Here is a 12437-nt window from a genome sequence, read left to right as displayed (position 1 = left end):
TACCTGCTGAGCTATTTAGCAGTCATTGACACCTTAGCATGCCTTGGAAAAGTCATGAAATGAAAATCAATATCAACAGCTTGGAAAATCCACAGAGCTCTCGTCGCACTATAAATGAACCTTCATCATCCTCAATGTGTGTGTTATTGCTTCAGGTCTTTCACGTGGAGGATGAAACGGATGGGATCTTGCAGGAAGGAAATTTGTCATGGATGTTAGGGTGACCCACGCCCCCCCTACCCCTAAACATACACACCCACACCCACCAAGATTCTCCCACACTCCACCAATTCAGCTTGTTTTATGAACTGGGTAGGTGGGTGTGCATGCGGCGCTTCAGTCACGAGCAAAGGAAAGGGAAATCACTAATTTCTTTCAGTGCCTTGTGCATCCTCTGGACAAGAGGGGGGAAAAGTTTTTTTTTTTCCTCCCCAGTTTCTTTTCCTCCGCAGTCCTGCTCTCAGCAGAGTAACCCGCATATACGCTTCAACCGGCCGAGCTTCACCTGAGTTCCCCCCACCATCCCACCCATACTTTGCCTCCAAATATTCATTCAAACCCCCTCCTCAAAAGTTTTTTTCCCTGCAGCATTAACGCCAGCAACGCTCAAGCTTCTGTTCTTCTGGACCGGAGATCTGGAGATGAAGACAGATTTTACGTTTTTCTGTCGGACTTGGATTGGAATAGCGTACACCTCAGGTGAGGAGTCCTCTTAAAGTGAGCCTGGAAGTTTGGAGCGCAAACTTTTGGTCGCGCTGTTTGCACCGACTTTTAACTCTGATCCGGGACTTAATCGAGCTTTTATTACTAGATGGTGACATGTTTTATCCACATTATGTTTCTAAAAGGTAGATACAGACTTTATGTTAGCTGCAAACTTAATCTGATTAGCTTCTTCCAAACAAATCCGCTGCATTCAGTCAGAAATTCATTATTTTTGGAACCGGACAGCAGAGATTTATGCAGAGATCAACAGAACCTGTCCTAAAGTTCCTCCTCGTCTCGCAATATCTAACTGAATTAATGGGCTGAAGTTGCAAGTCTGCATGCAGATTGTCACTAGGGGGAGGCATGCTGTTGTTGTGCTTGACAATGATGCAGCTGTTAATTGATGAAGCCATAATGTCAGAGGGAGAAAGAATAAGCAGATCATGCTGTGTTGAATTCAAACGACTTTGCCTCAGGGCATATGTAGGGCATATTTTGGATGCATAGAATTTTGGAGGAGGTGAGCCCATTGATCTGGACTGGCCTGCCCCCTGTATGAGGGTCAAGAAAAAGAAGTCTTATTATACATGGGGGCTTTCTTGTCCTGTTAGACCGTAGAGAGAGAATAAAGTAAAGGAAATGTTTTTTCTGAATGATGTTCTTTAACCCTGGCCCCCTGATGTCTTTTCTGCATGATGTTGGTGGTGAGTTTGTTTCCCTTAGTGGATGTCTGAGTTGTTCATCACTGGCTGCGATTGAACAGCTGTTCATAAAGAGCAGGGAATAGTGAGGGGCAGTCACTATATGGCTGAGCCGATCACAACTTCGCCTTCTTTCATCAATATCAAAGAGCTGCTCTAGCTGGGAAATTTACAGTATGTTAAAAAAAAAGGACAAACTATCACTGTCCATAGTTACAGCATGACTCTTGTTGACACGTGGCCATGTTTCACCTGACTATATATCCTTTTATGGCTCTCTCCAAACTTTTCCATTTCCCTAAACAAAGAAAAAAACTCTTTTTGTATGTGTGTGTGTGTGTGTGTGTGTTTGCACATGAAAAATCTCACCCACAAAATGTTTCCCTTGGAATGATAAAGCCCTACAACAATACTGTCTCCAAACTTTTAAAGGTTATTAGCTTATGTTTGTCATTATCTCCTGACAGGCCTATTTGTAGAGTATTAGTTTAACAATGTACAGCTTTTATCTGCCTCATCTGGCACTGAAAGCACAAAAGAGAGACATATATATATCTATCTCAGCTATCCTGGAGGCAGGGTGCTTCATACAGTTAGAGAGAATCACATTTTTCAAGTACAGCCGCACAGAAAGACGCTCCAGGATTGAGTGCCACATTAGAGGTGAGAGAAAAAGGGCATGCTCTGGCTCAGCACTGCTGCTTGTTGCAATCACTTCAGAATGAAATGAACCTGAAACGTGTTATAGTTTGATGTTTTTTTTTCTATGATGGTTTTTATATGGTCTTGATGTCAAATTTGTGTTCTTGGTTTTTTTCTCTCTCATGAATTCTACAACATAAATATTGAAAAGGACAGATTGTGCACATGACGTCAAGCCTTGTCTGCTGTGTTCTGATGTCACCCACTGAGTAATTGGGGCAACAATTCTTCTCTTTAAAGTTCATTTTTGGTCTTTCCTAACCTTCCAACACCCCACCCCCAAGTAAATTAGTCTTATTACAATAAGTGTTTTTTTTAAAGACACTAGTAAGTCTGATGCCAGCATGATGTGAGCCCTGGCTTCTAATTATTGCGATCAGAAGGAGAGAATGAGGGAGAGTGGATTGGAGACCTGCCAGCGCAGAAGTCATTGTCATTTTAGGCGGGGAGAGGATATAATTTACACAGCAGCTGCATTTATGAAGTTTTAAGCTTTTCACCCGGAGCCATTTTCTACCATCTTCCTGTCATGCTCTGTCTCTGCTTTGAATTACGGGGATTTCAAAACATTTATCACACCGCTACAGAAATTCAGTCTTATTTCAGAAAGACGGCTTGGTGTTGTAATGCTGCTGAAATGAACTTTGATTCATCTCCTCATAATTTCCTATTTTTTGTTGTAGCACAATTAACCTTTGAAAACATTCCTGGTTAAAAAGAAAGAAAGAAAGAAAGAAAGAAAGAAAGAAAGAAAGAAAGAAAGAAAGAAAACACATGAAAGTAGTAAATCTATATTTTTTTAAGCTGAACTTAAGAGCCAAATGATCTTTGGCTTACTCTTGGGTACACAGTGTTGATATTCTTTTAGCTAGTGTTTTCTGTACGCATACCACTGCTTGATCAGATCATCCCAGAAATCTGATTCTCAACTCTGGGTATTACTAGAGTTGTTCACTTATAGAGGTTGAGCTGTTCTAGCCAACAATAGTCCCCTATTCTCAGTGTTGATCTCAACATTCAACCTCAGCACTCTGAGGAGCGGATCCATGGTGTTTGTCCTTAAATATCTTGTTCTATCAGTTGGAGAGCGGCTCAGATGAGAGAAGAATGTTGCTGCTGCTCCCTGTGGGAAGGCCTCTGCAGAAAAGTCCAAATAAATAGGGAGTCTGATGCCTCATTCATCACTGGCACGGCGTGCGGCCCTCTGGGCATTTGGATGCCTGGTCACTCAGTTTCTCATCATTCTGAAGCACCAACACCCTTAATATGACTAGAGCTGAGAGATAAGCTTTTTCAGCTGCAGGAAACTGCAGCAAAAGTCAAATATGTGTCAAAGTTGGTGTTAGATAGTTGATGAGAACCATATCTGGTGTTTTTGTTTGTATGTTTCTGATCCCTCCCTACTATGTCCAGCTTTAAGCTAGGTTAATTTCACAGCAATGCAAGTTGGGCTGGTTCACTTATTTAATCGATTAAACTGGGTAGACTCTCTCTCTTTGCTGTTGGCAGTTTTCTTTAGTTAAATATCTTTTCATCATTTCTACACTATAATCTTAAGGACCTTTGTAGACTGTCCAACTTTATAAATATACAATTTTTCAAAAAATGTTTTCTGCCTTAACACAGACAAGTTAAACAAACATGTTTTGTTGGTTATACTCATAAGCAACTGAAAGATGAAGTCTTGCTAAAAGATAAGAAAATTGTACCCAAAGGAATGTAAATGTTGGTGGTTTTAAAGTTAAGAGAAACCCAAAAAGAGAGGAGGAGGAGGACTGCAAGCAAGATGGCCTGAAAGGTTGAGTAGCAGAATTACATTGATATTTAAAGAGACAGGCCCAAGGGCTGATTAGTTCAGAGAAATCAGACAAATAGATTAATGGAGGAGGAAATTGAGGATGGGATTATTTTGACAATTGGGGAAAGTAGAAGTGAGAAAGGTAATAGAGCTGCAGGAATATTCACCATAAAGGAAGAGACAGAATGAGGGAGAGCCAATTTTTCTTATTAAATACACATTTAAGCTTCATTCAGCAAAGCTATGATGTTGACATTTATCATTTAAAGGGAAATGTCACATAAAAATAGATGAATTGAAATTAAAATTTGTAAATACAGCCATAGCTCTGTTAGCATGAATTGTATTATTCTTTGTGATCCTTAATGTTATCTCCAAGCCATAAAAAAAAAAAAAAAAAATCAAAACATTAATAGCTCCTGCTGGATTTTGTACTAATTGCTTATAAACAAATATGCCTACTTTCACTGTAACATGATAAATAGATATAATAAATGGTAAGCTAGCATGTAAACATTACCATTTGCAGCATACTTGTATGTAGTGGTGCCTATTGTCCAATTGTGCACAGGTGTGAAGACATGCAAGTTCAGATGCACATTTAACTTTAACAGCCAATTGGTGGCAGTGTCCAAAATGTGTGGAGCAACCAAAAATTGACTTGTAAAACACAGCCTTAACAGATGTGTAGTGAAAGAGGAAATGCCAAAACCTCTGTTTGGAGGGGAAAAGTATCCCTTATCTTTTCTGATCAAGGAACAGTGGTCACTGAGCCTTTTAAGTTGGGATACGGGGGCCATTTGGTTTAATAGATGACTGATTCCTCTTGATTCTTAAAAGAAAAGGGCCACAAACCATACATGAAAGAATAAGAAACAGATGTGTAGGGCCACGTTGTAGGACCAAGAATATAGATTGTAACTTCGCTCAAATGTGGTGACTTTTAGCTTAAAAAAGACCCAGATGGTGATGCTGAACTTAACGCTTCAGTGGGTTCACAAAGCAATGGGTGTTGTCATGGTAGCTACAGTCATTTCTCATCTACAGTCTATGGTATGTGCTGCTTTTTCTTTTTTTTTTAATGCTTTTCATGCTTCCTTCTCTATCGAATTCTGCTGAGGTCATCCCCTTTCTGGTTGAAGCTAACTTCTGATCAGTCAGCATTCAACCTACACATAGCTTCTGTGTCTTGATGAGTTGTTTACTGTGAAATGCACACAAGAACATTTCTGTAGTCTTCTTTCTCCTCTGCATGGGTTGCAATCCACACAAGCATGCAACCATAAGTCAAATTAATGCCTCACAATTTTGCAAGGGACGTTGTAGAAGAGAGATTTGCACAAATATGTATTTTTAAAAGAGCTTTTATTCTCACACATGAAGAAACACCTTTCTCCTGTGACCAGACCAAAAGATGATTTGATGTTTTGGTTCATTTCACAGTTTTTCCTCCAGATTAAGTTGAACTTAATGTCAAAGCTTGGGCAAAAAGTTATGTTTGATGTTTTGGTGCTTGTTTTGGTGCACTCACTTCCTGCTCATTTGCTTCCTCCAACATGCTGTTATTAAATCAAATAAGCTACCTTAAGCTTTGTAGTTCAGTGACTGTCATTCTAATCATGTTGCAGGCTTCTTTACATTTGGTTTAGGAAAACTTGGAAAATTGTATAACAATCCAGCAACACATCATCTATAATCCCTACAATAACCTTTTTCGGGCTAAGGCCAGTGTTTTGGTGATTCTGCTGTTAGCTGGTCCAAAGCCTACATATGGATGCTAAATCAAAATTGTCATTGTGCAACAATGGGTTGTTTCAAACTCACATTTTGACTAATGCAATTTGCCTCTTTTGTGCTAAATAATGATTGCTTACCTACATGCAACAAAATGTTCCCCTAACATGATTGTTCAGTTCAACTTGGATTATTAACAAACCTCACTTGTGCACTGTGGGGTAGTTTGGTTTGCTGTAAACCAAGTGGGTGAAGTGGATAACACCACCACAGTTATGTGCACATGCCACTGAGACCATTCAGTAATAAAGACTTACACAAACCCTAATATTTGACTCGGCCTGGCTGATGCCGATATCAGCTTTTGTATATACTCACTGCCTCTGAGACTTCCTGTACAGCTGCAGAAGAATACCAAACAGAACACTTACAGTATGCCTTCTGCCTGCATGCAGGTTTGGTTGCAGTGTTAACATTTTGATCAAAAGCCTGTTGCTCTTTTTTTACTTTCATTTTGCATATATATATATTCATATATATATATATATATATATATATGATAGAGAACTTCACAAGCTGCAAGTTGCAGTATGCATGTTAGATAACAAATATTAGGGGTTGGCTTCTGAGTGAACATGCACAACTCTCAAGCTGTCTGCCCCTACAGGTCACATATTTGCCTTTCAACCCATATACAAACCTCTCTCCAACCAGAGGGTGCTGGAATGGAGCAGAAACACTAGAAAAACAAAGTTTTAAGATTTCAGTCACGCACAATGCTCTAAAATACTCAGTGCATGTAGAGATCCAGACCTGGCAAACTGAGGTAAAATAACAGTCAGACTTCCCAGAACTGGTTCATATGACGGGGTAGGGGGTAGGGGGTAGGGGGTAGGGGGAATAAAAGGAAATGCATTGTGTACATGACGTTGCTCTTGGTTGCTCTTTAGTTGTGTCGTTGTAAAGCAGGTATGAATCATTGAGACCATCTCATTTAGTTTTGCACCCAGTTCCTAAGATGTGACTCCAACTGATTAATACTTAGTCTATTGTTGAGAGTTCTTCAAATTGTAATCTAATTTACCCAAATACAGTCAAGAAAATTTGTTTTTTGTCCAATTATCCCTTGTTTTTGTGACAAAATTTCACTGTGAAGGAATTCAAAGTCCATTCAGAGCCATGCTTTCATTTTCCTACTGTGCAAAAATAGTATTAGTTGCAGGGGGTCCTTGGTTTGCTTTATGTTCATTACATTCTTAAGACAATCTCCCATTTGGAATAATTACCATGCAGAGGAGATTGATTTTTCTTGACTTCTGCCCTTTTTGGCCTTTTAATCTTGCCAGAGTTTCATATTGTAGTCAGCACAAAGACAGTGTTTTAATGATGCTTTGCTAGCTGAGTGCTTGAACTATGGCTCCCTAGGTGCAAAAACATTCCCATTAAGAGGTAGGAGTATGCACAATTGTACACATAAGTGCTTTTACCAAGCTGCTATTGGATTAAAAATAATAATTAGAACTCCTCCACATTTTTCTGCTTTACTTAAAACTTGGTAAACCAACGATACTGGTTGAGAAACCAGTATCGTTGACTGCATTAATGCAACGATTACATGATATTTTAGACAAATAAAAACAACTGCAAATATATTAATTGCACATGCTTCTGATAGACACAGGAATTATTGCCTGTTCTGTTCATGATAAAAAAAAGCTGAATCTTGGGACATGGTTTGCTATAACACAGGTATTACAACATTCAACAGTACTTTTTTTTACGTGGAAACAAGCATCATTTAGAGTACTGATCAGTTTAACTCAAGCCTCCATTATTTTTACGCAGCATCTCAGGCAGATATGTGTCTTTTGTTTTGGGACTTGGAAGTGAGGGTAGCACATCCCTGGTCACTCATACCTATTCCCGTTCTTTGGAGGTCACTTTAGGTTCATGGGAAAGAGTCCACTGGCAAAGCTTGAGGAAATTGCCAGCTTTCCTCCCTTCAGGCATTCAGTACTATAATAGTTGACCCGGCACTCCCTACTTTGCCCCTGTTTTCTACAACATCTTAAGCTGCTGCTGTGATTTAGCTCAGTGGGAGATCTGACACGGCAGCAAAGACTTGTTTATGGCCTACATCTTCAGGGGTTAAAAAACAAGCACAGCACTGGGGCTTGTCAAGGTTTGGCCTCTTAACAGTTTCAGATTGAGTTTAAAGAGTGTGCAACCAATTAAAGAAAGGCTGGGTGGTGCAAATCTTTGGCACTTTGGTGCAGACCTTTAGTTTTTTCAAATATTATTTATAAAAGTTATTTCAATGTTTCCCAACAGAAATGTCCGTGCCAAGAACTTAAACAGAACATTTACCAGAATATTTTGAGTTCCCTCCTCAGTAGGAAGCAATTTCTCAGTTTTGAAAATGATGACAAGCAAAAAGAGGGGCTACCACAGAGGAAGAGCCGAGCTGTCCGGTGTGCCTGTGAGGCAGGTACAGGAAGGTTTAGTCAGGGACAGAGGTTTTAAACATAGGAAGCTGGCCCAGATGGCTTATTGCTGCATCCTTAATTTTGCACCCCTCCTCTAGCAGGATGTTGATGAGGCCTGTCCTTTAATGGAGGGAGGACAGGGACGTGGTGGATGTCACCCACCTCATAACAACAATGAAATCAAAGCTGGGCTGCCAGTCAGTCCGTCGCCTGGTTTTGCCCTGGCCTTGTGTCCACACGACAGAGGAAGTGGATTCTTTTTTTTTTTGTTTCTTTTTTTTTTTAGAGCAAGAGAGTATTTTAGAGCCTTAGGCTAGCTGACTCCACATTTAAAGAGCAGGTCTGCTCCATGGCCCCTTCTTGGCCTCTCATCCCTCACAGATACGTGAAACTATTTCAGAAAGCTGCAGCCTTGGTCTTTTTACAGACATGGCATGGGTGTAGAAACTATATTTGTGATGTTGCTTACTCGTCTTTAATCACAACTCTGGAAAATTCAGTCATTACGTTTACTGTGTCATTTAAGTCTGTTTAACCTTTTGTGATTCTTTTAAAACTGTGAGTTACAGGGAAATCACAGCTAGAAACAATTCAAGTGGTTTTATAGTATTTAACCTCAGAGCAGCAGCGTCGTAACTCCTTTATGTGTGAAATCCTGCGTCTTTATTTTCAAACTCCCCCATTGCATCCTCTCTGCCAAGCCAAGACGCTGAGAAAAAGCCTTATTTGTTTAAACAAGGTTCCTCTTTTCCTGTTCCTGTCATGTGACTGATCAGAGACAAAACTACAGAGGAGCGAGGAAAACACTAATGGCAAATCGTCTTCACTGTCCATGAAAAAGGGAAGTGAGGGCAAAGTGTGAACATGATAAAGAAAACAGGAAATTAGCTTGCAATGAAAAACACTGTTCTGCCTTTCACACAAGATTTAATGTGATGCATGTGACGCCCGTGGAGAGAAGAGCTCTTCTCTTCATGCTCCTCCGTTAGCGTTCACCGCTCCTGCCTGCCCTGTGCTTGGCAGAGACGCTTTACATTTTTAACTGCCTTTAAGTGCCTAATGGCTCTGGGCTCTTTCCCCTTTGTGTCTGTGTGTAAGATTAATCTACACAGCAGGTGTCCTCCATAGGCTAAAAAGTCCCATTTCAGGGCTGCCTAAATGTGATGAAATCATCAGGATGAGGTGTGAAGAGAGCTCTTATAAAGGTAATGTTAGCGCATGTATGCAGATGCATATAAGAGGGTTAGAGGTCTGCTGTAGTGTATGCATCCTTTTATGAGCTGCAAAAAAAAAAAAACAAAAAAAAAAAAACTAAATTTCAGTTGCTGAGCAATAAAACATGACCTGATTTCCTCTTGAGATAATGTTAAAGGCACTTACTTGAATAATTTAAGCCTGATTATTATTATTATTACTATTTCATTCTCACTGTTGAGGTTGTTCATTGTGGATTTTTTAAGGTGAATTTAGGGTCTATGCCCTTTTTATTTTTTAAACAATACAGATGATGTGATATTTGCTTTTATCTGAAATCCAGTCATCTCTGAATCAGTTTGATCGTCTCCAAACTGTGACCAATTGATCTACTAAAAGTTGAAGAAAAGTTATTTTCATTGAATTCTGCACCCTTTTTTTCTGGAATAGGAGGTTAAGATGGATCCTTTTGATGGTAAAATGTATCCATCTTAACCCCTTAAGGCCCGACCCATGAAAAAATGGTAAGAAAAGTCAAATTTTTTAATATGACATCTTTATTCGGCCCTTTAACAAAATGTAACAAAAACAATTAACAATTTTTTTGTGAGGATATCCGTTTATTACCATGTGATATGTCAAAATTATTATAGTGAGCTTTTTCTCCTTCGTGGTATCTATTGGAGGGTAGAAGACAAGGATCAGATTGTATTCAACAGGATTTTGAGCAAAGTTTTAACCATAAAGTGATGCAAAATGTCTCAGAAACTCTATCAAATGTCAGGTTGGGCTCTATTGGGTTGACCTCACTATTCCAGAAGACTTGTCTACTCAATGCATAAGCCTTATTTAGATGTTCATATACACTGTCTGATGCTAATTTTGATGATGAGGATGCAGGAAATTACTCATTTTGAAGGTCATATTTGCAGACTTGTGGCTGCGCAGTAGAATAGTGAACAACTTACCTTTAGATTTTTTTGTAGTTGCTTCTTTCTTTGCTTTTCTTGCAATTTATGATAATTAATTTTAATGCAATCTCATGACAGGTGTTCAAATACAACTTTACAAAAAGGGAAGTATCTATAAATTTGTCTTCCTTTAGTTCGTAACTGCAGTGCAGCAACCTTTCCTCTCCTGGAAATCTCTCGATTTCTGGTGTGATGTGAGACCACTGAAGCTTGTGAAGCTCTGATGTTGCCAGCTGTCATTTTTGACAAAGACTAAAAGTCCACCTGAGAGGGAATAAGTGGTTGATGGATAGGGATTAAACCCCTGTCATTCAAAAAAGAGATTAGATCACTCGTCCGAACCCTGTTCTGTACAATCTACTTTTTACTTTTTGATATCCTTTTCTACTTCACTTTCACCCACTAGTGGTTACAGATAAGAATGAAATGTATTGTTAGGTTTAGATTACATGATTGTGGTGAGACAACTATACATTGTCATGTCTTACATGCTTAGCCATCACAGTTTTCATCACATGATGTGACAATACCCAACACAGAATGACTGCCTACCAAAAAGTTGTCAATTTGACATTTTTATTTGTAGATTATGAAACTATTGAGCTATTTCTGCAGAGTGTGGGAGGATAATTTGGTCTCCACTGCTTCTTTATTCACTGCAATTCCCATATTGTTATTACAACCTGAGAAAACAGACTTCCATTCAACATTGTGCTATTTTCATCTTTTCATTTGCTACTTTGTTAATAATTATTTTAATTTTCAGAGGGTAAGTAGTTGCTGCTTTTTAGGATGAGATTTCAAGAGTTGGAGTAATAATTTTTTTACTTTGACCTTTTACACCCTAAACAAGCTAATCAAGATTTGACTCTAAGACCTCAGATTTCCATTTTTTTCACTCAAAATTTGTGAAAAATAATCTATATATCTTCCTTAGAATACTATTAAAAATTATTCATGTTTAACTGTTCTGAATTCAGATTGTCTTCTTCTCATTGAACTGTGCACAGTATCAAAAGTTTGATTAAACTTTTGCATGCCAGTGTACAAATCCCCCGTATCTATGCAGAGCTGCTTTTAGTTGGAATTTTACTTATTTTGTAAACCTTGTTTACAGCAGTAGAAAGATAAAACCCCACTGATGTGGCACACATTTTGAAACGGCATAGGGGCTGCAGCAGCAGGAACAGCAAAAGATTGAGACTTGCATTTGTTGGGTTTATGGATTCCTACTGTTATGTTGAACAGTGGGCTACAGAAGATTGTGCAGTTTTCCTTTTTACTATTTTGGAAGAATTTGTATATTTCATAGGATACAGCAGGAAGCAGACAGGAAATGTGAGGGCAGAAACAGATAGGATAACAGGCAAGGAAAGCTGGATTTTAACAAGGACATTTGTATGCATCCAGGAACACACATGACTCTGCGGTTATTATCTAAACTAAAAACACGACAGGAAACCAAATCAACCTGCATCTGTGCCAGTCCAAAATATATTTTATCTTGCGTTAACATTTAGAATAATTAATTTCACATGTTTGTTGGATTTTGCAGAACTAAATGGTTGCAAAATGCTTGGATGCAGCATCTGTTTTTTGCACCTCTTGGCGTTCTCACCCATCAAGCCAAAATAAATGAAGATGCTTCTCTGGCATGCTGTTTACACTTCTTAGTAGAGCAGTTGCACATCTTTCCTTCCCGTCAGCCAGGTATGTGAGTTTGACACATCAAAGTGCAGGCTGACATTCAAGCTGACTGGACAACCACAATTGTCATTGAAATATTCCGACTCCTGGCACTTACTTCACATTTGCCTCTTCCATCACTGCAGAGGTATGCACCCCGACAAAGTGTGTCTAATGGAACTGTCTCTAAATGATCTCTGTAATGTGGTTGGCATGTTTGGAACAAACTGTTTGCACTGACCCACCCTTATCTGGGAAACATTTTTCCTATCAAAGCACATATCACTTCCTTTCTTATAGTGATGTTCCAAGCAAAGTTTTTTTTCTTTGGTTCTTCGTCTTTGGCAGAGCCGGCTGGACCTGGTGCAGGATACACACGTAACTCCCAAAGTGAAAAGGACTTTTCACAACAACAAAGAGAAAAAGAGAAACATTTCTCAAGAGCAGTGTCAATATT

At 39.1% G+C, this 12437-nt stretch overlaps 1 protein-coding gene across 1 annotated transcript in view; it reads left to right on the top strand.

Moving 5' to 3' along the window:
* The first annotated feature begins 348 nt into the window (after window positions 1–348).
* Window positions 349–12437, top strand: part of flt4 (fms related receptor tyrosine kinase 4) — a 55948-nt gene continuing 43859 nt past the window's right edge. The window contains exon 1 of the mRNA XM_041990439.1: window positions 349–699. Within this exon, the coding sequence (XP_041846373.1) occupies window positions 642–699 (58 nt within the window). The 5' untranslated portion in view covers window positions 349–641. The remainder of the gene's footprint in view (window positions 700–12437) is intronic.

This window comes from Melanotaenia boesemani, chromosome 7 (assembly GCF_017639745.1).
Source record: "Melanotaenia boesemani isolate fMelBoe1 chromosome 7, fMelBoe1.pri, whole genome shotgun sequence".
In the NCBI taxonomy this organism is placed as follows: Eukaryota; Metazoa; Chordata; class Actinopteri; order Atheriniformes; family Melanotaeniidae; genus Melanotaenia; species Melanotaenia boesemani.
Note: the sequence above shows the minus strand (reverse complement) of the source record. Positions and strands in the feature narration are given on the sequence as shown.